This window comes from Tenrec ecaudatus, chromosome 18, assembly GCF_050624435.1.
Source record: "Tenrec ecaudatus isolate mTenEca1 chromosome 18, mTenEca1.hap1, whole genome shotgun sequence".
In the NCBI taxonomy this organism is placed as follows: domain Eukaryota; kingdom Metazoa; phylum Chordata; class Mammalia; order Afrosoricida; family Tenrecidae; genus Tenrec; species Tenrec ecaudatus.
Window position 1 is genome coordinate 2,370,939 of NC_134547.1, and position 26,821 is coordinate 2,397,759.

The 26,821-nt window shown below is 41.3% G+C and overlaps 1 protein-coding gene and 1 non-coding gene across 2 annotated transcripts; both read right to left on the reverse strand.

Moving 5' to 3' along the window:
* Window positions 1-531: 531 nt before the first annotated feature.
* Window positions 532-636, reverse strand: LOC142432859 (U6 spliceosomal RNA). Its single transcript, XR_012780961.1, has one exon. It is a non-coding gene; the product is annotated as a U6 spliceosomal RNA (small nuclear RNA).
* Window positions 637-4,324: 3,688 nt separating this feature from the next.
* Window positions 4,325-26,097, reverse strand: LOC142432580 (sulfotransferase 2A1-like). Its single transcript, XM_075537806.1, has 6 exons — window positions 25,962-26,097; window positions 24,364-24,572; window positions 17,186-17,312; window positions 15,714-15,808; window positions 6,928-7,108; window positions 4,325-4,440 (listed from the first exon to the last, which is right to left on the reverse strand). Exons 1-6 carry the CDS (start codon window positions 26,095-26,097, stop codon window positions 4,325-4,327), a joined length of 864 nt encoding a protein of 287 aa, XP_075393921.1.
* Between the last annotated feature and the right edge of the window lie 724 nt (window positions 26,098-26,821).

Consider the following 26,821-nt stretch of genomic DNA (forward strand, 5'->3'; position numbering starts at 1 on the left):
CAATGATGTATCAAGCCGAGTACTCTTTTGTGGGCATATCTACATGTGGAGACAGATAGAGGAGAAGTGTCTTGGTTCCAATGGTCTTAGGCTACCCCTGTGAAAGGGCCGTTCAACCCCCAAAGGGGTCGTGACCACAGGTTGAGAGCCACCCGTGAGCTCTCCTGAAGAGCCGTGGTATCTGAGTGGTTTTGCATTTGGCTACTAAACCCTCAGGGTCAGCAGTTTGGAATCATCCACTGCACCTGGGGAGAATAACGAGGCTTATACTTCTGAAAGATTTACACTCTCTGATACTCACAGGGACAGTTCTGTCCTGTCCTATAGGGTTGCTGTAAGTCAGCATGGAGTGGGTGGCAGTGAATTTGGTTTGGTTTGAGCTCTCCTGGAAACCAGTAATGAACTTGGAGCTGGCTGGAGGAATCTATTTTGGTTTTCATCCTCAATAAACTCACAGTTTTCTATCAAAAGTATGGAGATTTAGAAAAGAAAGAGTCAGGTTTGTTTGAACTACTTCTCTGTCAAAGATAAATAAATATGGAATGCTTCACGAACTTGCGTGTCAGCCTTTCACAGGGACCACGCTAATCTTCTCTGTATTGTTCCAATTTTAGTATATGTGCTGTTGAAGCCAGCCTCTGGGGCCTTAAAGGCTTGAAGTTAAACAAGCGGGCATCTAGCAGAGAAGCAACAAACCCACATGGATAAAAGCACACCAGCAAATGTGATCATGAGGTGTCGTTGGGACCAGGTAACAGGCATCAGAAGACCCCAAACTAACAAACAAACAAGTCATTTAACATTAGTAAACCAGCACAGTAAGTGGAAAATAGGTTCAACAAAAACAATAAGGTATCAACAATGATACCTTAAGAGTACTATTCCCTGAGCTCAATCAGTAACCAAGCTAAAATGTAGAGTTAAAATCCTCCAAAACTGGATTCCTCATCATCATCCGTATCCCAATGCAGAGCTTCAGCTGGTGTGAGGTCATCATAGACGCTGTCCTCACTGAGATCGCTGTCATCACCATCACTGCTGTCATTTTCATACAAAGCGCAGTCTTCACTGCCATCCATAGCATTACTAATACTACATTTCTGGAATGTCTTCCCATGCATCTCGAACCCACTTTGCTATTAACTCTATGCCAGGTTTAATGAGATTTCCTCCTTTTGTTAGTCGGGCTTGACCAGATGACATCCATTCATGTCACATCCTTTGCACATGATCTTTAAAAGGCTTATTCAAAGATACATCCAGAGGTTGCAGTACAGATGTAAGCCCACCTGGAATAATGGCTAAAGTAACTTTACTAGATTTTTGCCAATTTTTTTATGTCATCCTATAGGTGGACTCTGAACATATCCCAAACAAGTAACGATGGTTTTTTCTTTAAGGCTGCTCCTGGTCATCGATTCCAAATTTCTTCCAGCCATTTTTTGTTCCGTCTTCATCCATCTACCCTTTAACATGTGCATGCACAGTAATTCTTGGTGGGAAATTGATCTTTTTAGGCAAGGTCTTTCTTTTTAAAATAATGACAGGACACAGCTTAGTTCCATAAGCCAAACACGATAGAACAACTTTAAAGTGTTACTTTTTTCATTTCCTGTGGTTTTGAGAAAAATGGTTTTTTTTCTCCTAAACTTGCCACAGTTCTGTTGCTTGGAAGACCAAAAGTCATGGCAGTTTCATCCATATTCCCAATATCTGTCAGGTCATAATTATAAATCCTTCTTTATTTTATAATAAATGACTGGAATGACATAATTTTTTTTCTTCAAGGTCTTGTGGCAATTTCTGGGAAATCTTTGTTCTTTGTCTCAAACATAGGGGGCCAAACCTATTCATGAAGCAGGTACACCATCCTGCTGATGCAGCAAATTTTTCAATTCCTGGTGCTTTATATTTGTCATCCTTAGCCATTTGTAGAACACGCATGCGGATTCCCATGCATGTTACACAGTAACCATTTTGATGACACTAGCCCATTTATGCACTTCACTCTCCAGAGCCCCATAAAAAGATATTAAACCACGATGAGCTTTTTTAGCTTTTAGAATCTGTTCCAAGTCAGCCTTGATTTTCCGCCACTCCCTCACTTGCTTTTCATCAACACAGAATTCCCTACTTGCAATACTGTTATTGCTCTCTTCTGCTCTTGACACAACCTTCATTTTGAAACCAACCTCATATGACCAGCATTTTTGTTTTAGTTCAAGAGTATCTATTTCTAATAGGATAAAAAAAAACAAGACTTTGAAAAAGAACTTTCATGTTAATGCCTTCCCCCACCCTCTGCAACGTGTTAGCTGGGAGGAGAGGGGGAGTCTGTGTGGTCTGGGGATGCAGGATGTGAATTAACACAGAGACCAGAGGGGAGAGACGGAGCGGAGCGCAGCCACAGACACATACTTACCAGTTCAGCTGCCGGAGTAAATGAATCACTTAAGAGTGCTTCTGCAAATTGGAGCCGTCCATGTCATAGGACGGCTCTGATTGGTTAGATGTGAGTAAACAAACATTCAAAGCCCTGCAGTGTCAGCGGGGCTTTGAATGAGCAGCGGAGAAATGGCAATCGCCTTCGAGGTGTTCATCCCGTTACCTCAGACGGGGGTGGGGGGTGGGTGGGGGGGGAGCAGGGAGGGCGGGAGGGAGGGTAACACTGACCCGTGTATAAGCCGAACCCCAATTTTCCAGCACGTTTTTGTGCTGAAACACTCAGCTTATACACAAGTATATACGGTACATTTCATAACTCCAGTGAATTGACCTAAATGATACTGACAGGTGCCCAATGGAATGATTTTATGTAATTGTTTCTCTATCTGAGGGAATTAATTTACAGGCAAGTAAAGAAGCAGAGAAATTTAAAGATGATGCCGAGTCAATCTTTTACCCAAGGTTTAAAAGAAATAAAACAATTGCATAGGATTGTTGAGATTGAAATACACAGAGTAAAAAGTTGATCTTGATTAACCTGTGGGGGAAATGTACATGCTTATGTCTTATGATGCGCTCTTTTGTCCAGGGTGTGGTTTTACTACAAGAGCCTCGTTGTTTTTGAGAATGACCTGGAGACACTTCTGACACTGGTTGACACCACGTGTGCACAGTAGGACTAAGGGCCATAGGGTTTTCAAGGCTGTGACACGTCAGCAGCCCAGTCCCCATGAGTCCCCTGCAAGTGGTCCAAAGAGAAGCCCTTCATTTAGTGGTAAAGTGCTTAACCATCCAGCACTACTGTGATGATCCCTGCCAAAGGCCCGGCATCTCCACTAGAGTAAGGTATGCACTTAAATCATAAGAGTCATTTATTATGAAAGATTCAGATAGAAATGTGATCCCATAGCAGGAGTGATACCAGTGCATGGATATTTATTTTTATTCCATTGATTAACAATTTTATTGGCATAAATTCACATATCACAAAATTCAATAATCAGTCACACCAAGAAGTGTGGGACAAGCATCGTCACCATCAGTTTAGAACAGATTCGGCATTCTTGTCCTCAGTGTCACTAGTTTTGTGTGTGGTTTCATTCTTCATTATTTCATTATTCCATGATCTTAGATTAAATAAATCCCAACCGTCCTGACCCCATCCCCTTACGACAGTCCCCTGGGGGAAATGAGCCAGGCAGGTCTTTTAGGCACACTTCTTCTTTCAGAAGTGAGACTCGTAGTGAGCACTGTTTTGGAAACACAGAAGAAAGAATGGAGAGAGGGTGCACAGAAATGATATTTTCCTGAATCAGCTATTCCACGATGCAGAGATTGTACATATGCAGGGAAGTGTCGATTTTGTAGGATTCTCTAGGCTCAATAAACGTGCAGAAAGTCTCTTACTGTGGTGGTAATGATGCAATGATACCTTATTTTGTGACATAATGAGCTAATTGGGCTTACACGCAAAGGTTACAAGCACTCCAGCTTTGCAGGAGCCTCTCAGCCTGGGGCTTTCAATTGAAGAGAGAATGGCAGCTTCGGGCCTCTGGGTGGAGTTTCTTACTTCATGCCTTCTATGAACTGATCGCATATGTGGCAAAGCATTTTCCTCTAATTCTAAAGACGGGCACTGTTTGCATGAGCTTCAAATATTATTTTCTATACTTATAAAATATCGCACAAATCTTTTTTGAAGCAGGAAAAGTGTGAATCTAATGAAGTACCTAGCAGTTATCAATGATCAAGTATATGGTAAATCGCCACTGGACTAAATTCCCCAGGATTCAATAACAAGGGTTGTGGTGCATCTAAAAGTGCCCACACAGAGGGTGTGAAGTAAAGTCATCTGCATCTCAGACTGAAAAGAAAGAAGTCACGAATCCCAGGGGAAAAGTCCTGGAGGAAGCCCCGCCATCTTCTCTTGATACATCTTATCAAAGGCTTCACTTTGAGCCACCTTGAAGTGATGTTTCCAGTCCCCGGTAACTCCTGAAAAACACAGGAAATAGGTCAAGATCACATTTATAACTAGTCTCTGATGACCTACTTTAAACTTCTGTCACTGTCCTTCGTCCCATGTTTCCCAAACACTGACCGGGAGTTGCAGGAACTCTGTCTCGCTTACTTTGAACATGTAATCACAGAGGAGCAGTTGCTAGAGTACAGCATTGTGTTTAGTAAAATAGAGGGTCAGGGGAAAGAAAGGAAATCTTCCATGAAATGCCTTGACCCAATGGGGTAAACAATGTGAGCCAGTAGTCAGGATCATAGAGGTGGTGCAGGACCAGCGAGCATTTCAATCTCTTGGACAAGAGCTCACCATGAGTCAGAGCCAACAACCACAGCATCACTGAAGAAATACACATCTCCTGTCTGGAGTCAGATTACCAATGCTTCCAATCTCAAATTTGATGTTACCTCATCTATTTGATCCTTAAGTTGCATCTGTATTAAAGGGCTTTTACCAGTGCTTGCCTTCTAATTATATTGTGATGACCGGATAATAATGAAACACCATTTTATAACAATAACTAAATTCGGTATCTGGAATAGAAACTGCTCAAGTGAACAAAATAGATTAGTGGTTAGCAGGGGTGGATCTGTTGCACAAGATCTCTCTAGAGTATTGAAGAGCAGGGATGTTATTAAGGTGTATCTGACTCAAGCCATGGTATTTTCCATTGCTTCATAAACTTGTGAAACTTGAACATTGAAGAACTGATTAATTGAACTGTGATACCAGTGAAGAATTTTGAGAGGACCATGGGTTGCTAAAAAGACAAACAATCTGTCTTGGAAGAACTAAGGCCAGAGTGGTCCTAAGAGGCAAGGATGGAGAGACTTCATGTCCTGTACTATGGACATGTTGTGAGAAGAAACAAATCCCTGGAGAAGGACATCCTGTCTGGTGAAGCAGAGCATCAGTGAAAAAGAGTAAGATCCTCACAAGATGGATTGACACAAAGTCTGTAAAATTAGGCTCAAGCATGGGAACAATTGTCAGGATGACACAGGACCGGACTTATAGATTTGCTATGGCTCAGAACAGACTCAATGTCTCCTATGAACCACACACTGGTGGATGAGAAAAGGGGGCAAAAGAAGACACAATGTTGGGGCAAAGTTACCTTCTCCTAAGCGTGATGGAAAAATTTGGGCATGGTTGGGATAGTGGTTGAAGAATATAAAGAACATAATTGATGTCACTGAAGAGTAAATGTTTAAGATTGTAGAAATGTCATCCTTTCCCTCACCACTATCCTTCGACCACAAAAATAGGTTTGGTAGAAAGAATAACAACATTGGAACCAAAACCCCACTGCCAAAAAGCCAATTCCCGTGCATGTGAAACTTATACAGGGTTTCTGAGGATGGAGATATTTACTAAACCAGACATTCTCATGCTTCTCCTGATGAGCAGCTGCTGTGTTTGAACCACTGACCTTATGTTTACAGTTCACTGACCTTATGTTTACAGAACCACCACGGCGGTAAGAAGAATGAGGACAACAGTGGAGCGCTGGTAACATTGTGCGTTTCATGAAGGGCTGCTAACCAAAAACTGAGCAATAAAAAGCCACCAATCACTGTGTGGGAGAAAGATGAGACTTTCTATTCTCATATTACAATCCCAGGACTCCACAGGGGAAAGTCTACCTTGTGCTAAAAGGTCACTATGCGTTAGTATTGACTCCACGGCAGTGAGTGAGTTGGGGGGGGGAGGTAGCTTTGGGGAAATCACATCATCTCTTATGCTTTTTCACATCTTCAGGGTTTGTTTTGAAGAGCGGAACATCCCATTATCAAAATGTGAAGAGAGGCGCCCCTCCTTCTACAGGGCTAGGGGCCACACCTGCATGATGGGAGCACCTTTATTGTAGCCCTTCACTGATAGTTGTTATTCTTTCTACCTACACACGCTTCCTTTTATTCTGCTAACTATATATTTAACAGAACACATGGCATACATACAAAAAGAAGATCAGAGAAGACTCTACAAGATGAAAAGTATCTAGAAAATTGTTGCTTTCATTAGTGGTAGCCATTGAATGGCTATAACTCGTGGCAACCAGGGGGGGTGTCAGGTAAGACTGCACTTCACAGGGTTCTCAAAGCTGTGAACTTTCAGAAGCAGCTTCTAAGGCCTGTCTTAAGGAGGGGCCTCAGGTTTGATTCAAATCAGCAAATTTTGGTTATTAGATGAGGGTGTAACCATGTGTGACACACAAGAAATCACTCAGAGACTCATTAATGACCCCAGGAGCTATACTCATCCATCAGACTTTGATTTACTAAGTCTTCTTTGTCAGCTCTGAATTCCACAATTCGTTCCTTCAGCTTTCAGAATTTTGAATACCCTTGACTGATTTGTATACCTCAAATCTTTCCCTTGACCAATACTTTGCACACCTACAGAAGCAAGGTTGTTAGTTATCCACTGTTTTCATGTTCTGTATTCAGAATACTATTTCTTACCTTTTCTGAGTAATTGCCCTTGACTATGATTCATCATGCTATCTGGTACTAGGGTGAAATTGCTCATTTTGTTCTCTCTCATGGCCTTAAATGATGCATGCTTCAGCACTGAGTTGACTTCTTCAGGGCCAAGCTTTTTCCCCCAAAACTGAATGATCTTCTCTACAGTGGCTCTTAGATCCTAGGATAAAAAAAATATGAGAGACAATGTGAAAGTTAAATACAAGAGCTAAAAAGAACCTTAAAGAGACATGATGAAGAGTGAAGATGAGAGGATGAACATTACTGGAAGCAGAGAGAGTATAAGTTGGTTGGTCTAATCTGAAATGTGATCCAAATTGTATAAAAATAAGTTTGGGAATGTAGAAATACATAGAACAGGAGGAAAAGGGAACTGGTACTAAGTGATGGGGCACTACCACTGATCGTAAAATCCCTCAAACAACAAAGACCTGAGAAAGTAAGTGAATCGGGAGTAGAAATCATTTGTGGAATCCTGAGCACTGACAACAGGAAGGGCCTGCCTGCTCTGGGCAGGGGGCTCACTACTTTCATGTTTTCAGTAGTGTAGACTTCCTGGGGCCTTGTTCCCAATGTGTCCTGACTTTAATGCTCAATAAACCTCTTGTCCTGCCATCTCCTGAAATAGATGGATACCTGGATGGATGGATAGATGGATGGATAGATAGATAGATATAAAAAGAAAGAAATGAATAAATACATAAATAAACATTGAAACAAATAAATACAAACAAGGCTGAAGAATTAAGTGAGCTGTGTGTGGTTCCTGGTCATTCATGTGAGCAACTCACAAAGTGAGTCTTGGGGATGGCAGCTAGAGATCTTAGATTTGAGGTAGCCACCCCTGTCCCTTGCGTCATGATAGGACACAGATAACCTATGATCTCATGTAAGCAAAGATATCTACTGATGAGCACAGCAGTGACTTCTGCCTGGAGAAGTGTGCTCTCCATCCAGCATGGCCTGCTGTGTATTCGGCCACATTTCTGCCTTCTCCATCATTGCCAGCATGCTCCCTCCCTGACTGTGGGGTCCCTCACAAGCAAACCATTGATCAGGCATCAGGAGTTTCCTTCCTCATGAGTCTGCACTGGTGGGTCCTCTGTCTCCTCGGTCATCAGGGCCTACTCTAGCAAAGCTGGCATCATGCTCCCACTGCCAACTTGTGTGGTGACCAACACTTGTTCCTGGCACTGCATCACTTTTTGTCACTCTTTTGCCCATCAGCCAGACTCCTGCAACTCTATCAAGACATGTCAGACACACCTCTTAACTGGGAAACTTATATCACCACATAAATTTCACCACCACATCAGCATCACTGAGTCAAGGACAAAGGGCAGCCAACACCTGTCCATTGTATACTCTGCTACTCTCTATAATCAGTGATTAGAGATTCGTGCCCACATGACCATACCCTGCCAAGTCCAGAGACAGATAGTGAGAGCCCCAGTGGCTGAAACAGTGAAATTTTTTTCTTCAGTAGATCCCCTTATGATGTAGGACATGATCTGGTTTCCAAAATTTTCCATATTTTTAATTTGTATTCTTTTCTTTGGCTTTTGTTTGTTCATAGTAGAGTGTATCTCAGATGCGTTATGTCCAGGTAGGTCACCTCTTGAAGCTGTTGCACTTTTTCTTTCACATTTCTGTATAAGAAACCCAGGATTGATGAATTTATAGGAACAGCAAGTAGGACAAGGAGTTTGGGAAGAGGGGGACGCAGTGGTTGTGGGGGGTAAAGGAAGATGATGTCAAGGAGTCCATGTGGAAAAGAATGTTTGAAGTCTCATAATGGTAGCAATTACACATTTTACTTGACCTGATTGTAATATGGAATGATATTACATATGTGTTTAATTCCAACTTTAAAGAATAAGGGTGAACCAAACAAGGACACAATCAATGGATGAAAAGAGCATCACTACATTCTCTCCAAAATAATGAGCAATTTTAAATCATGCAAGAAATAGGACAAGATGGCTGAAGCAAATCACTATGCAACAGACCCAGAAAATACTCCGGGTTGGCGGGGGGAATGGTATTGCATGCTAGTGGGACAAGAGGAAAGGAAAAGGAAATAGAGGAAAGAACTAGGAAGCAAAGGGCATTTATGGAGGTCTAAATACAGGCATGTACATATATTTATATATGACGATGGGGAAATGGATCTATGTGCATATATTTATAGGTTTAGTATTAGGGTAGTGCATGGACATTTGGCCTCCACTCAAGTCCTCCCTCAATGCAAGAACACTTTGTTCTATTAACCTAGCATTCCATGATGCTCAGCTTCCCAACATAATCGCTAAAGACAAGGCAGGTGCATAAGCAAATATGGTGAAAAAGCTGATGTTTCCCAGCTGTCAAAAGATATAGCATCTGGGGTCTTAAATGCTTGAAGATAAACAAATGGCCTTCTAGCTGCAAAGCAACAAAGCCCACATTGAAGAAGCACACCTGCCTGCATGATCACAATGTGTCAATAGGATCAGGTATCAGGCATCAAAGAACAAAAACCCATATCATTGTGAAAGAGGGAGAGTGCAGACTAGAGACCTAAAGCCCATCTGTAGACAACTGGACATCCCCTTACAAAAGGGTCTCAGGGAGGAGACGAGTCAGTCAGGGTGCAGTATAGCACCGATGAAACATACAACTTTCCTCTAGTTCTTTCATGCTTCCTCCACCCCACCCCAATTCTACCTTACAAATCCAGCGAGACCAGAAGAAGTACACTGGTACAGATAAGAGCGGAAAACACAGGGAATCCAGAGCAGATAAACCCCTAAGGACCAATACCTATACCAGGAGTAAGAGAACGATGCGGACAGAGAGAGGGAACCAATAACAATGATCTATATATAACCCCTTCCCTGGAGGATGGACACAGAAAAGTGTGTGAAGGGAGATATTGGTCAGTGTAAGACATGAAAAAATAATAATTTATAAATTATCAAAGGTTCAAGAGGAAGGGAGGGTGGGGGATGAATGGAGGAAAAAGGAGGAGCTGATTCCAAGGGTTCAAGTAGAAAGAAAATGTTTTGAAAATGATGATGGCAACAAATGTACAAATGTGCTTAACACAATGGATGGATGGATGGATGGATGGATGGTGATAAGACTTGTATGAGCCCCCAATAAAATGATTTTTTTAAATTCCATTTAGGACCATCCAGCAAGTTTAGAAAATGATGTAGAACAAAACTATAATAATTCAGGCAAACACTACAATTTATAAACGTCTTTAAAAATACATCGACAATTTTAAATGCATACAAGAAAACAGCAACTACAAGTCCAGAAAATTAAAATTTTATAAATACGTAATATAAGAGCAAAGTATCATTAAATAAATTCAAGACAAAACCAAAGACAACTCAATGACATAAAGCAGATTCAAATTCATAGCGACCTCTTAAGACAGGCTAGAACTGCATCTGTGATTTTCTCAGATGGTAACTCTTTATGAGAGTAAAAATCCTCGTGTTTCTCCCCAATGCAAGATAGAATTAGCTAAATATTTCTAGACATGTTGGAAGAACAGTCAGAACATATATATTAAAATGTCAAAAATGTATGTGGAACATCAGCAAGAAGAGTTGCTTAATTGTTATTGTAATTCCTCAAAATGAGGTAAAAATACGTAATTAACTAATTAAGAAATAAAAGGTGAATATTTGTTGGCAGAAAACATCCCTCATATAAAATTAAAATGTGAGAAGATAGACTCTCCATTAGCTCAATGAGCTCCAAATAGGATAGAACTCCTAAAGAAAAATCGCCATGACCTGTAAGTAAACTTTCCAAAACCATACAGAGAATACAAGGAGAAATTAAATATTAAGCATAAAGGTAAACCAGTAAGATCAATCTCTAATTTCTTGGCAGAAGTCATGCAGGCAAGAAGGCAATGGGATGGTATATACAAAACTATATAACAAAATATATAAGAAGGTAGTTATCAAACAAATTATTCTTAAAGTATGAAATCAAAATTAAGGCATGTCCAGACAAACATAAAATAAGGACATTTTTTAAATGACACAGTCTTTAAAGCTAGGTTAAAGGAGTTCTTTAGATCAGAATCAACGATGTCAGATGAAAATACGTCTACAGGACACATGACAACATAGCTCCAAGCCGAAACTCGGTAAAGAATTCTGAAGACAGAAAGTCTACAAGACTGAAAACAGGGAAATACAGATGTCAATCTGCAAAGGACAAAACAGAGAGAGAACATAAATACTGTAGTTACAGAATTTCTAAATAGAGAGGAAATCATGACGAGATAAAGAAAGAACAGACAGACAACAGAAAAGTGGGTGAAGGGAGATGTTGGACAGGGAAAGATATGACAAAATAATAATTTATAAATTATCAAGGGCTCATGAGGGAGGGGGGAGCGGGGAAGGAGGGGAAAAAATGAGGAGCTAATGCCAGGGGCTTAAGTGGAGAGCAAATGTTTTGAGAATGATGAGGGCATTGAATGTACAGATGTGCTTTACACAATTGATATATGTATGGATTGTGATAAGAGTTGTATGAGCACGTAATAAAATGATTAAAAAAGAAAAAATGTACGTGAATAAAAATGAGTACAAGGCAGAATATATTCTAGAATTGAATGTGGTGTATTTGTACTCTTCTTGATGTAATTGAATTATTGAATTTTATTGTATGTGGCTGAATTGTTAATAAAACTGTTTTTAAAAAGAATAAAAAATAGGAAGAAAACAATCAATTATAAGGTTACCACCAAGAAATTGAATAAAACTTCTCACCAAATTAAAAATCAGGAAATTCATAAGGACTCATTAAGCACACAAACAATATCAACAAAAGAAATGAAAACAAACTCATAAATGGATTCAACTAAACTCAGAAAATAATATAACACAAAGAAATCATTGCTATATTGCACACTGACTGGCTCATCTCCTCCACGATGAGCCCTTCTCCATTGGGATGTCCAATTGCCCAAAGATGGGCCCTGGGGCCCAACTCATAACTCGCCATCATTCACAATGCTATGATATTTTTGGTCTTTATGCTTGCTCCCTGATCCCTTTGATGCCTCGTGATCTCACAGGCTGCTGTACTTCTTCCATTTGGGCTTTGTTGTTTTTTCCGTTACATGGACGCTTGTTTATCCTCAAGCTTAGAGGACCCCAGGCTCTATATCTTTTGATAGCCAGCACCATCAGCTTTCTTTACCACATTTGCTTATGCACCCTCTTTGTCTTCAGCGATCGTGTTGGGATAGGCTGGTGTGCTTCTTCCATGTGGGCTTTGTTTTTCTCTACTTCATGAGTGCTTCCTCCCCCCCACTATCAGGACCCCAGTTCTACCTTACAAATCCAGCTGGACCGGATGATGCACACTGGTCCAGATAGGAACTGGAAACACAAGGAATCCAGGACAGATGAACCCCTCAGGACCAGTGGTGAGAGTGTGATACTGGGAGGGTGGAGGGGAGGTGGGGGACAAAGGGGGAGCAGATTACAAGGTTCAATATATAACATCTTGCCTGGGGGACTGACAGCAGAGAAGTGGGTGAAGGGAGATGTAGGACGGTGTAAGATATGACAAAATAATAATAATTTATAAATTATCCAGGATTCATGTGGGAGGGGAGGATCAGGGAAGGAGTTGGAAAATGAGAAGCTGATACGAACGGTTTAAGTAGAAAGCAAATGTTTTGAGAATGATTAGGAAAAATGTACAAAAGTGTTTGACACAATGGATGTATGTATGGATTGTGATAAGAGTTGTATGAGCCCCCAATAAAATGATTTTGAAAAAATCACCAGGACCATACACACACACACACACACACACACACACGAGTGATTATAATGACTTTATATATCCTGATAATTACACTCAGGGTACGTGGATTAAATGTACCACATAAGAGACAGACTAGCCGACTGGAAAAGAAAACATATCCTGTCTGAAAAAAATTACCCTGTAGACACAACTATAAGAGAAACATGTGGATACGTTACAAATCAAAGGGTAGCAAAGCATTTATCAAACAAATGACAACCAAAACGGGGGGTGGGAAAGAGTAGGGGTGGCAATTTTCATTAATGACAAAATACTAAGACAAAAACCAGGAAAAGAGACAAGAATGTGATATAATAATGAAAATGTCTATCTAACAGGAGGACACAGCACTAATGTTATCCCCATGCAGCCAATAAATTATCCCGAACACATAAAGCATCATTTAACAAGGCAGAAAAGAGAAACAGACAATGTGACAATAGAAGACACTAACCACACTTGATGAGGGACAGCACAAGAGACTCAACCGAGAAACAGAAGATGTGAGCTGCACACCTCCCTGATATGATCGCTGAAGACAAATATGTGCATAAGCAAATGTGGTGAAGAAAGCTGATGGTGTCCGGCTATCAAAAGATATAGCATCTGGGGTCTTAAAGGCTTGAAGGTAAACAAGTGGCCATCTAGCTCAGAAGCAATAAAGCCCACATGGAAGAAGGACGCCAGCCTGTGTGATCACAAGGTGTCAAGGGATCAGGGGTCAGGCATCATCAGAACAAAAATCTTACCACAGTGAATGAGTGGGAGAGTGCAGAGTGGAGACCCAAAACCCATTTGTAGGCCACTAGACATCCCCTTACAGAAGGGTTTAGGGGAGGAGACGAGACAGTCAGGGTGCAACGTAGCAATGATCAAAAATACAACTTTCCTCTAGTTCCTAAATGCTTCCTTACCCCACCCCCCCTTTTCCTGCTGTCATGAACCAAATCCTACCTTGCAAGCCTGACTAGACCAGAGGAGGTACACTGGTACAGAGGAGAACTGGAAACACAGGGAAGCCAGGGCGGATGATTCCCTCAGGACCAGTGGTGTGAATGACAATACTGGGAGGACATAGGGAGGGTGGGTTGGAAAGGGGGAACTTATTTCAAGGTCTTGCATTTGACCTCTTCCCTGGGGGCCATACAACAGGAAAGTGGGGTAAGGGAGACACGGGACAGAGCCAGATATGACAAAATAATTATTTATAAATTATCAGGGGTTCATGAGGGAGGCAGGAGTGGGGAGGGAGGGGAAAATATGAGAACCTGATTCCAGGGGCTTGGGTGGAGAGCAAAAGTTTTGAGAATGATGAGGGCAATGAATGTACAAATGGACTTTACATAATTGATGTCTGTATGGATCGAGATGGGTGGTGTATGGGTCCCTAATAAAATGATTTTTTTTAAGAAGTGGGGGAAAGTGGGAAGATGCCATTATATTTTAATTCATTTTTTCTACACTTTAAAAAATCCTTTCATATTATACTTAACCTTAAATAATACATTGATTAATGGTAATTTTTAAATATTATATGCCATCTATGTTTAAAAAAAGGAAAAGAAAGAAAATGTTTTGAAACCGACTGTGGTAGCAATTGTACAATACTGTTTTATATGATTGGTAGAATGTTATGATATATGTAAGAGCTCCCAATAAAATATTTTTTTAAAAGATATGAGCTGCACACTCAGCCAAATTGGACTCAGCGGCATGTACAGCACACCTCGTCCAACAGCACATTACACATTATTCTCCACTGCACAGGGGTTATTCTCCAAAACAGACCATTTGTTAGGTCACAAAGCAATCCTCAGCATGTTGAAAACACTGAAATCATTAACAGCATCTGCGCAGATCACCACATTGTGAACTTCAAAATCATATGAATTGGCCTATGATTTGCAAAGACCTAGACCCTTGAGAGAGATTGCAGACACTGAGTGGTCCATTAGGTTTGTGTTCAGCTGCTAATCAAAGTTTGGCAGGTGCAACTCAGCTAGTGAGCAGATCTCAGACGAAAATCATGAAGATCCAATGTCTTAAAGAGTACACCCAAGAAAACATTATGAGAGTACGTCTGCAGCACAACAATAAGGGCTGCCATGAGTTAGATTCAACTGCATGGCAACAGGCTGTCTGTGTAGATGCTTTGTTTGTCTTCATGTTCATGGCTCTCACTCAATGGGTTTGCAATCGATCCCTTCCTTGGTGCTTGGGGCAGACGTTGAAAAAGGGAAACGTGCAGATATTGAACAAATAAGTCCTGACGACACAAGTTTGAGAGTGAAGGCAGGATGGAGAGTAGCTTTATTTGGGAGAACCTCTGGTTGAAAGGGTAGGAGAGAAACATTGAAGAATGGAGTAGACTTCATGAATAAACATGGCATGAAACATACATGTACCAGGACAACACTGCTCGACCATGAGGAGCAATGAAGTCCTGACTGATGGCCCCACAAGGATGACCTATGTTCACAGCATGCAGAGTGAAAAAGTCACTTCAAGCAAGAATAGCACAGTATTTCAGTTATATCAAATAAGCAAAGATAAAAGAGGTGAACTGTACATCTTCATGGAAAAGAGCTCCTCACCTCCCTCCTATGGAGCAGTGGGAGGTTCTGAACCAGCTTTTGGTAAGGAGCCCAGCGCTTAACCCACAGCGCTACCAGGGCACCTTACAGGGAGTGGAACACAGGAGGAGTGGAGGTTTAGCTTAAGGGCATAGAGTTTGGACAGTGAGAAAGGTTGCACAATTTGAAAAATGTAATCCTGAGCAATGAATGAGGATGTGAGAATTCTCAAATGGGTCAGCATTTTAGTGTGTATATGTTCAGGGCAATAATAAAAATGCTGAAGAAATAAAGATAAACAAAAGAGGGAAATTATGCTGTGGTGAAATGGGTTGAGGGAGAGCGAATTCTTTTATTTACCTGATGCAGCTCCTCGTATGTGATCACCAAGAAATTCTCTTTGCCTCTCATTTGCAGCCAGCCTTGACAGTGGTCAAACCATGATCCATACGGAACTGAAAGAGAGGTTGGGAGAAAGGAGACTCTTTGGGGCATCTGTGTGTGCTCAGTTGCACGGCTATTGCTTGCCCACGTGTGCAAGTCAGAAGCACTGGAAGGATAAAGGAGTGAAGTCATGGAGAGTCTCATTTCTTTCACCAAAAGCATGACAAATAGGTTTTGCAATCACCACTTCAGTGGGAAATCACTTGATATCATGTAAAACAAGGTATTTAAGAACTGTTTCACATCTATATGGATGAGAAATGATATTTGGAGGTTGAGGGGCAATAAAGTTAGCAAATGGATAAGACAAGCTTGAACTCACTGTATTTTGCAATTTCGTCTGGAGAGCCACCCCACCCCCATCAACAAGCAACTGTCCTCTACTGCATGGTCTTGTTGTCTCATCTTTAGTACTCAGTTTCCTGTGGTTGTCATCCATCTAAGTTCATGGGGCTAATAATTTACACAATTTCCTCCATGGCTTTATATCTGGAGATCCATCTTCACAGTATAGCAGTGTTCTTTATATTGTCATTTGGAGAATATTTCATTCGATTCTTGTGTACTATGTGGATTTTTATTCTTATCTCTTTGCTATTACAAGTAATGCTAAATTGAAGTCTTTTACATCTGTCACTAACCTACATCTTCTATCTATCTATCTTCTCTATCATGTATCTATCATTGCTCTATCTCTATATACCTAGATGTTTGCCAGTGTATTGGAATTAGGTAAAGAATGGATGCACCAAGTTTAAATGCACGGTTGAGTTTGTTATATTACCAAAAATTATACTCCATCCTGAAGGTTGCGTGTCTCCCTTGAACTTCATCAGTAAGTGCTTCAAGTTATCTTGACCTCAGCAAGCTAGCTTGTGTTATCTATACAACTGAGATTGCTCCTATGTATTCTTCCAATTCTGAAGCTGTGTTCTTCCTCTACCCATACTCTAGCTTGGTAAAAGGAAAATGAAAAAAGAAAAATCCAGAAACTTCTCCAAAACATCCAGAAAGAAATGAAACACTGCCAACACCTTCATTTTGGCCAGTAAGAACCATTTGGTGATGTAAATATTCTACAATGATTGTGGTAATAGTGACACAACTTTCTAAAAATATATTCAAACCATTGAATTATACTGCATGTGAATTATATGTCAATAAAATTGTTTCTAAGATAACTATTTTAAATTATTTGGAATTTGGACATCCAGACATATATATAAATTTTGTTGTTTCATAGAACTATATTTTCAGAAATTTATTGCAGCAGCAAAAGTATGTTTAGATGATAATATGGTTGTCTAAGCTATGGGATTGTTCATCCTGGCGGGGAAGAACTGGAAATTCATTCTTCCATTCAGATTCCATAATTGAGTCAAACTCACCATTTCCCTGAAGAAACCATTCAAAACATTGGTCAAATGTCTCTGGATGTTTTACTCCACTTAGTAGTCTAAAAAAGTAAAAATTAGAAGTAATAACATCTCTGGGATTTCGGAGTAGGTAAATCATCTGAAATTGAACACGAAAACAAGGCAATGAGAAAAAAATGCATCATTTTCCCCTTGCTTCTGGATTTTTGCAAGTGGAGGAGACATCATTTTTCATCAAAAATTTTGGCTGCCATATGGATTTATTCCATTAATTGTTTTAAGAAACCCCAAATGTCGGACACTGCCTTGTGGTAACCTGAAGACTTAGTGGCGTGTATTTGGTTTTATTTCTAAACTCCCAGCCATGGGCCTGGGAAAGTGGCTGTATTTGGTGAACAATCTTTACTGTTCAGAGAAAAATATCTTCAAATACACAGTCTCCAGGTGAAAATGTTCCCCCTATTACGCCCTCTATTAAGGAGACATCATAAGAAGATTACTATAAAAGAAGTCTCATTCCCATGTCTGGCTAGACATGCCTGAAGGTTATTTTTAGATATGAGTAATCTGGTTCTATAGCCTGACCCACCATAACATGTATAACCCTCTTCTGACTTCTCTTGTTGATAAGGATTATAGATTGCTGGCCTGGAGACAGGACTCAGGGGCATTTGAGATCGATGAGCACTAGGTGAAGAAGATGATCCATTTCATTGCCTGTTTATTATGTTATCCACTTATGATATTACCCATTGACTGTGCAACATGTTCACTGTGTAACATGTAAGCTTTTTGAAAGATCTGTAATACACTTGATATGTATACATTGGAAAATATATGCATTCCCTTGGTCCTGATACAGGGACATGGAGCCCCTGTGACCTACTGTCGGTTTGCTTACGTTCCACATCCCCAAGTGACTCCCAAGGACCCTTTCAACTGTTGGGGACCTGTGCCTCCAAAACAGGTGCCCAAGAAGGGGAGGAAAATAGTGTGCAACATGAGGCCCCAAGGAAAGACTTCATGAGGAGCAGAGCAGACGCCCAGCAAAATGGCTCCATCGAAATTATTTTGAAGTAAGAATTCGGTAGGGGGCTCCTAGTATATAACAGTGTTATGGGGCAAGGTAAAAGTAAGTCTAAATCTACAACTTATTGTATTGTGCTCACCTATATGTTGACACGAAAGGACGTAGCAAAAATGAAAAGAAACATGGGTTGTTCTACAAGCAATGGAAAAATACAATGCTTGGTTCCCTGAGGAAGAAAATTTGGATCGATGGATGTGGGGAAAAGATGTTACAAATTTAAAGAGAGGAGAGACTCTCCCCACTAAGACCTGGGCTCTGTTGGATCCAGTTAAAAGTCTTAGAACCCCTTCAGTCAGAGGAAGAGATAAAAGTGGATGAGGAGCATAATGCAAAGTCTTGTATAAACTGTCCCTTTACAAAAGCAGACGAAAGTCTTTCTGAATGATTATGGTGACCTGTTAGAAGAAAGCAGAAGAGCAGGTTTCCACCCAAAACAAAACCTCCTGACTAAAGCCTCCATGTCCCAGGAGAGTGCAGCACTGGGGAACACAGAGGCCATGAGACTTTAGAAGAGGATTATCCTTAAGTTAAGAATCAGCCTGAGGAACAGAGCCAAAGGGCACCTTTGCTTCAATAGTAGAGAGAGAAATAATAGAAAAAGGAAAATTTAGAAAAGAGCAAATGTTTTAAGTGTAGGAAGGTCAGAAAATTCCACAGCGAGCACTGGAAATGGCCCAGGCACGCCCAGTGGAGGAGAACATGGACTCTGACAGAGCTGCCAAAGGGGAAGCACAGGGCAAGAAGTGCCCTTCTAAAGTCAGCACCCAAGTCGTTCCCTTACTGGACACGGCCCAGTGGGAAACAGAACTGGCCTTGCTCAGAGCCCCGCCCAATGGAGCTCTGGGCAGTTCCAGCCCAGCCCAACACAGTCTTTTTAATCTGCCTTACAACACGGTTCCACCACCAGGGAGAAGCAACAGTAGATTCATCTAGCCAAGAAGAGGTTCATCTGGCCCCAGGGGGACCCCAGCAATAGTTCGGAACAGTGTCTGGGGACCCCGACCAGAGGGCACAGTAGGTTTGTTGTGAGAAAAATCTAACCTGAATGCTCAAGGTGCTCCAATGGTTACTGCAGTTGGTAATCAAGACTATGAAGGAGAACTTGGAGCTATAATTAAATATGAAACCCCGTGGGGTATAAGAAAGGGATCTTGCATAAGCCAACTGCTTTTACTTCCTTTGCTCCTATGGACGGCACAGACACTGCCTGCAAAGAAGGTGGCTGAAGGTGCAGACCTACATTTAGGACATGGAGTGTTTGGGAATGCTGTTACAGATAAGGACAAATGCCTCTATGTGGAATTAATACTGAAGGGAAAAAGTCGTAGATCTTTTAAATTCAGGAGTTAGCATCACTAGTCCTCAACTCTAACTGCTCCTGGTTTCCATGTGGAGGGAATAAATCTAGCCAGAAAAATACGGCAAAGTGGGAAAATTCTACAGTGTATAATGCCTAAAAAGCAGCACAATTTAATTAAACCTGTAGTCACAGTTAAACATCCCAACCTTCGGGAAAGAGAGAGGCTACATAAAGTAATTCAGAAAAAGGAGAAACAGAGCCATTCTAAAAAGACGCTCTAGCTTTGGAGTGTTCTTCTGTATGCATGAAAGCTCCACAAGGCATTTGGTGCCAGGTGTTTATGGAAATACTCCATGGGTGCTGCATTCAGTCATTGCTCTGCGGGCAGAGCTTCTGAATTCATATAAGAATGTACATGGTCCAAGCAGTTCAACTGGTTTCACCGCAAACAATCCCTTGGCAATTACTGATGGCATTTTAAAATCCCAACTACTAAAGCAGAAGGGGGAGACCAAATGGAAGTCAAAAGAATATTCTATATATGACAAATTTCTTTCAGCCTTATTAACCCCCAATTTTTTTCTCTCCAGCAAAAACTTTCAAAATACCTAGAGCAAAAGAATAACTTTCAGCCCCTCCAGAGAAAGCCGAGACCGGGAAAAGATTTAAAGCAGTGTTCTCAACTTTCCTAACGTCGTGACCCATTGGTACAGTTCCTCATGTTGTGGTGACACCCCAACCATAAAATTATTCTCATTTCTACTTCATAACTCTAATTTTGCTACTGTCATGTCGGGCAACATCTGTTAAAGGGCCGTTGGATCCCCAAAGGGGTTGTGACCCAAAGGCTGAGAAGCACTGATTTAGAGGAAGGAAGAAAACCTCATTTGGAGTCCAGGTTTCCGAACAGCTCAGAGGGAGGGGCTGATTCTGAAGGGGAAGGAGAGTGCAGACAGGCCTCTCCAGCCAATGCCACCAAGGAAGATGGAGCATCACCATCCCCTCAACAACCACTCTGCACCCAGGTCCTAACAACCCACAGACCATTATTTTATGTGTTCTCCGGGGAAAGCGAAGTCCTCTGCAGCGGGCAGCCTGGGAAGGAGGGGACAGTGCATGGAGTGGCCTGTGGGATTGGGAAGACAACACGGGGCGTCTTACTTTTTCAGACGTTATCAGCAACCTCAGCACCAGTCGCCTGCTTTCACAGACGTTACCATGAGCATCAGAACCATTCCGCTGATAAGTAAGAATGACACTTCTTGTTGTTCTTAGACTTACAATAATTTCTGCCACTGCTACTGTCCCCACAAAGAAATTCCAGGGCTCTATCAACACAACATCTTATGCAGACTCTCATCCACTCCAGGCCACTCAAGCCCGTGTGGACAATGGGCTGGAAGAGAACATGTCTGAGGTACAACCTTGTTTTCAAATTAGGGAGACTTGCAGCACAAAAGATGCTGAAATGTGACTGGGAAATTACTGATATGTGTGTAACCGCTCATCCATATAAGGAAACTTTACAAGATAGGTCTTTTACTAGAAACCCTCTGCGGGGATTTAAGGGAAAAATCTCATTAGCTCCTAAACAGCTAAAAAGGAAGGTTGTCAATACTTTTAAAGATAGGGGTGAACCTGATGCAAAGGGCTTAAGTGAAGAGCAAATGCTTTGAAAATGATGAAGGCAAAGAGTGTAGGGATGTGCTTTATACAATTGATGTATGTATATGTATGGATTGTGATAAGAGTTGTATGAGCCCCTAATAAAATGTAAAAAATAAAATAAAATAAATTGGAAAAAATAAAAAGATAGGGGTGAAAGCATCCCTGGGAACAGACTCAATTAAACACCTGATACCTTGGTGTGGACAGGTTGGATCCCTGAGCCTAGCTTCAAAGTCTATGGTGCAGCCAAGCCTCTACATGAACTCCTCTGTGTATTGTCACTATTTTGGTTTTTGTAACCACTCGCTGTTTCTGCAGAAAACTTCAGCATATGGAAGAATGTTAGACCACTTTGAAGCCCTTTCCAATTGAAAACTTGAATCAGAAGAGGGAATTGTGGTGAACTGAGGAGTTAGTAGATTGTATTTGGCCTTCTTTCTACTGTGGGAACCATGGGGCTGGAAAACTGGCCTTTGGGGAGAAAGATCTACATTGTTCTAAGATAGACATGCCTTCAAATTCATGTTCTCCAGGCCAAAAATGTCCTTGCCAAGCAGCTGTCCAACAAGGAGAAGTCATAGAAGAGCTACAATAAATGCTGTCTCATTCCTGCCTCTGGCTAGTCACTCTGCCTAAAGTTTACCTGTAGGTAAATGCAATCAGTTTCTATAGCCCCACCCACCACAAAGTGTAGTAAACCCTCTTCTGATGTCTCTGGCTGGCAAGGATGATAGATTCCTGTCCTGGGGAGGGTGCAGGGGCTTCCGAGGTCAACAATCGCTAGGTGAAGAAGATTACCCATTGACTGCAGTATCTTTGCTGTATGACATGTGTATCTTTCCAAAGATCTGAAAGCCCCAGTATATAGGACCATCGGGAACACCATCACTCTCTTCCTCCTGACACAGGAACAAGGAGCCCCTGCGCCCCACCCCGTAGGTCTTTTTTTCCTCCCAAAATTGGAAGGTGCCTCCTGAGGACTCATTCAAATTTTGAGGACCTGTTACATGACATCTTCTGAAACTCTGCGTAGAGTGATAAACAAGACGAAGATCATTTCTGGGTTCATGGCTACTAGAATACATGGCAAAAGGATGTTCTCCAAGGATTGGTCAAGGAAGTTTACCTCATTACTTTTCACACTGTCTTAATGTTGTAGTTATTGGGGGCCATCTGGCTGGTTCCCAACTCACACTCACCCCATGTACAACAGGATGAAACACTGCCTGGTGGTCCTCTTCCAATATCATAATGGGTGTTATGGTTGAGCTCATTGTTGCAAGCTCTATTTCAATCCTCTTGTCCAGGACTTTTCTCTTTTTCACTGCCCTTCTACATTACTAATCGTGATGTCATGGCCCATGTCCTGAATCTAAAGTTACTTATTGTTGTAGATTTCTTTAGTATATATCTTGAGTGTCACTGGTTTTGTTTCTCAGAAAACCCAGTCTAACACAAGGATGAATAATAACGCAAGAAAGAGCACACTCCTTACAACAATCAAACACATCAGATCATGTGTGTAGACATAAAACTCAGAAGGCAGGAATAAATAGCAAAGCTGGGAAAATGGAAATGAAAAATGTGTAAAGAATGTTGTTCAATATTAGGGAATATTATTCATTTCTGGAAATAAAATGTGTAAAAATCACCAAATGAAAAAATAATAAGATCTGAAAACTTTCACCCAAATCACAACATTTAAATTTAAAAATTGTTAGCATAAGTTCTCCATTTTGTCTTCCCTATCCAAGACTGCCTAACATAACAAACATAACACTTGAGAGGATGGCAGAGGCCTGGGCTGCATGTTGCCTTGTTGACCATAGGTTTGCTATGAGTCCGAATCTACTTGAGACCTAACAACAAAATACCTGTGTATATGGTCCCATTTGGGAGTGGCTGTCCATGCTGTTACCGAGGTAGAGTAAGGATGTGTTGAAGCTTGAGTCACTGCCCTTACTCTGCAGTGTGTCTCAGGTCATAATCTTTACCCCAGTGATCACGCCTCCAACCCTTGCCTTGCTTGGTTCAAGTAAGGGAAGTTTCTTTGAAGTCTTCGTATGAGGGGGTGCAGAATGTTAAGACACACGTCGTTGTATTTGACTAGTATATTGATGTTCTGGCACAGTCCTCTCTCTTGCTCTGAAACCCATGTTAGCTGATTATCATCTCACCCCACTGTTCTTGGAAATGGACCCAGCAGCACGTGGTCGGACCTGCCTATTTGGGTTTGTCAGTCCCTGTAACCATGCGAAATAGAAGAATCCCCAGCCCTCTGTCTGACTAACTGATAGGGGACTTGCCATCTTTCACTGCTACATGAGCCATTTCCTTGAAGATCGGTGAGCTCTGTTACTAGTTACAATGAATTGTGGGGCATAAACATGGGAGGGAGAATACTGTGGGGAAGAGGAGATGAGAGAGTGTTACAGCAGTTCTGAAAATGTGGATATTTGGGGCTTCTTTAATACCATATTTGGATTCATGCTCATAAAAGATATTGGCCATTAAATTGAGCAGCGTTTCATTCTGTTGTACATAAGATTGGAATGAGCTGGAAATGACTTGGCAGTATTTAACAGTAAACAACAATCCCAGGATATTCTGATAATGCTCTACTACCCCATATGATGGGATGAGGGATTGCTATTGTTGGTGTCATTTGATTTAAATATATAATCTAAGAAGAGTACAAATTCACATTACATCCCTGGTGACCCTCCATGTTAGAGCTTGCAGTTATCCATCAGAGACAAGGTGGAATCCTTGATAGGATAAGACATGCTATCCATGGACGATACACTGCTTGGAGAAATAAAATAGGGTTCCTAACATGAGCTCACAACTCAAAATTCCTTGGTATTTTAAGAGTTGATTTACAATTGAGGAAGCTAACAGGAGGAAGCAGGTCTACGGTGTTTCAAACTGAGTGAGGCAAATATGTATTTAACTGATGTAGTCTGATTATTCTCTGAAGCAACAAAAAGGATATCAACTAGAAAATGAAAATGATGTGTTAATCAAGATTGTCTATAATGCTCATTTTCATGAATCACGCGTTAGCTCTGCCTCTAAGACACGGGCATTCAACTGAAACATACAACTGTGATGTTGTCATTATTAACTTACCTTGGTCTTGGAATTGAAGAATGATTTGGGAAATAATTGAATGGGCAGGTGGCTGGTGTATATGCGTGGGCCTTCCTTTTTTTGTAATTGTCCATGACCCTTTTCCGTTTCTATCCATGGTGAACGCTCCCACATGGGAACAGATTGAACCCAGTTGGGATCTCCCTTGGAGGAGATAAGACTGATGATCTCCAGCAACCAATGGGTGCCTGAAATGGATAGGGTAAAAAGAGGGTCACCTCTTTCACATGATCTTTGGTAATGCAACCCGACATTGTTTTTTACAACCCTATCTTACAACACTTACTAATATACCCACAATACCCATGACTGGGACCCCACTACATTTGCATTCTCATCTTAAGATGATTCCCCCAATCAAGTCATTCTTTAGTCTTAAAACACACTGCTATTTTCATTTCTGTGAATAGAAAATTATTTTTTTGATTTCCTACAATGCGAGTTTCTGCTGCTCAAAATTTTCTCTCTCTCTCCATCCAATATTCACTATTTGATACTTTAACCATTTGTCATACCCCATAAACCCACCATAGCTCTCTTGCATTACATGAGATAAAGTCAAGAGAGAATAATTAAGGCAGAAAATCCCCACAAAAAACTCAAACTCCATCACTCATGGGAGTACTACCATCGTCAACGACTGTCTCCGGACCCATAGAAGTCATACCCAGAGACAGAGTCAGAGAGGAGTTCGGGCTAAAAGATCGTTCTTTTGGTTGCTTTCAGTTATGAATATTAGTCTCACAAGACCTCACCTAGCTTGCTTCCTACAAGCTGTTGCCTGATAGATATTGCTCAGTTTTATAGATTTCCATGGTAGAGGAAATCCTGTAAAACTAACTACTTCTTCGTGGCCTAAAGTAAATAGCGTTTCCTTGGTTTGGTTTGTGTTTTTATGGTGCATGGAGATCTCCGTTTTTTTTATTCAATCATTTTAACACTATCAAACCTCTGAAGAGCTTTCTTTGGTGCTTCCGATCTTTGTCTTCCTCTAATCGTGTCGAACATGATCTTCCCCTTCATCCAGTTAAAAAGCCTAACCTCTAGCCTATTGTTTACCCTTCCTGACTTTTCCTTCCCAACCCGAGAAACCAGGAACGCTTGAGATTTTCTTGGTATGTGAGAACACAGTGAGGAGACCACATATGACCTTTTCTGGCGAAGTACACAAGGGAGAAGGGAATTCATTTCCTCACTAGCTGAAGTCTGAGGCAGGGGTCACACGTGCCTCCACCTTCCATGTTTCCCATAATACATTCTATCGTGTCCTCTTCCTTCTACAACACACTATTTCTCTGCTCGGTTTCATAATCCTTTGCAATGGCTGCACACAAGTCAAAGACAATACTTAACGACTTAGTGAGGCTCCTTAGGAAAAATAACAGGTTGGAATAAGCCAGGATCAGAAAACATTCAGGATATAGTCACTAGTCCACAGAAACACCCCACTTCAGCCAGACAAAATCCAACAAGACACCACTGTAGTCCCCAGAACAGAGAGACGTGTGGGGCACAGAAAACTACTCAGTAATAACATGATTCAACAGCCTTTCTAAATTCAGATCCTGTCTCCTTACCTGACTTTGGATAGGAAAGTGTAATGAAATCTTCATCTCTCACTACAAATTCATTTTTGACAGATTTCAGATCTTCAATTCTAATTCCAACTGAGGGGAAAGGAATGCCTTCAAACCACAAATAATCTGAAGCCATCCCAAGAGATCACTGACAAGCGTGGACTGATAATTCCAATATTCAAACCTTCGTGGAGTTGACTATGCTGCATAGTATTGAGAAAGGAACCGTTTTTATAAAGCAGGATCAAGGTGCAAAGGTTAGAGAAATTGCAACAGAATGATTTCCAGCCTGGATAGATCACAGTATATATTGGAGGGTGGATTTCGTTGTGTAAGCATTAAGTAGCAGAGAACTCTGTTACCTGTGTGTAACTTCAGGGGAGGGACGACTCAGATCAATTCAAAAGCAGAGCAATAATTTTGGAGTTTCAATTCTAATGTACTTGGATCTTGAAAGACAGAAGTCCACAAAAGGAGATCTAATTATATTTGAGTCTTGGCATCAGTTCACACACTATCTTAGTCCTTTTTGTTGCTTCAACAAGGTGAGCATGCTTAGACAGGGCCTGCAAGAGGGAAGAACCAGGAGGACAGCATGTCCTTTACACCCCAAGATTCCTGTTCCTTGGACCACCTTGATTCAGGAGACAGTTTTGATGCCACAACATTAGCACAATGGCAGAGGAGCAGTAGCCTCAGAACCAGAACCAAGAACCAGAGCATGAGACAGAGTGATGGCCTTCCCAGTCCACAAAGCAAGTCAAGCCGAGTGCTTTCTGGTGGGAGGTAGGCTTGTGAAGTAGGATATCTCCAGGTGCTTAATTGGGAGACCTGGGTGCTAGCCCTAGGAGCTGGACCTG

What these genes read in the sequence shown, in the direction of transcription:
- LOC142432580 (XM_075537806.1), bottom strand. Translation starts at nt 26,097, where the DNA reads ATGGCTTCAGATTATTTGTGGTTTGAAGGCATTCCTTTCCCCTCAGTT. An exon ending in ACTTTCCTATCCAAAGTCAG is followed by an intron (nt 24,573 to 25,961) that starts GTAAGGAGACAG and finishes TATCCATTTCAG; the next exon opens with GCACCCATTGGTTGCTGGAG. An exon ending in ATGGTTTCTTCAGGGAAATG is followed by an intron (nt 15,809 to 17,185) that starts GTGAGTTTGACT and finishes CCTCTCTTTCAG; the next exon opens with TTCCGTATGGATCATGGTTT.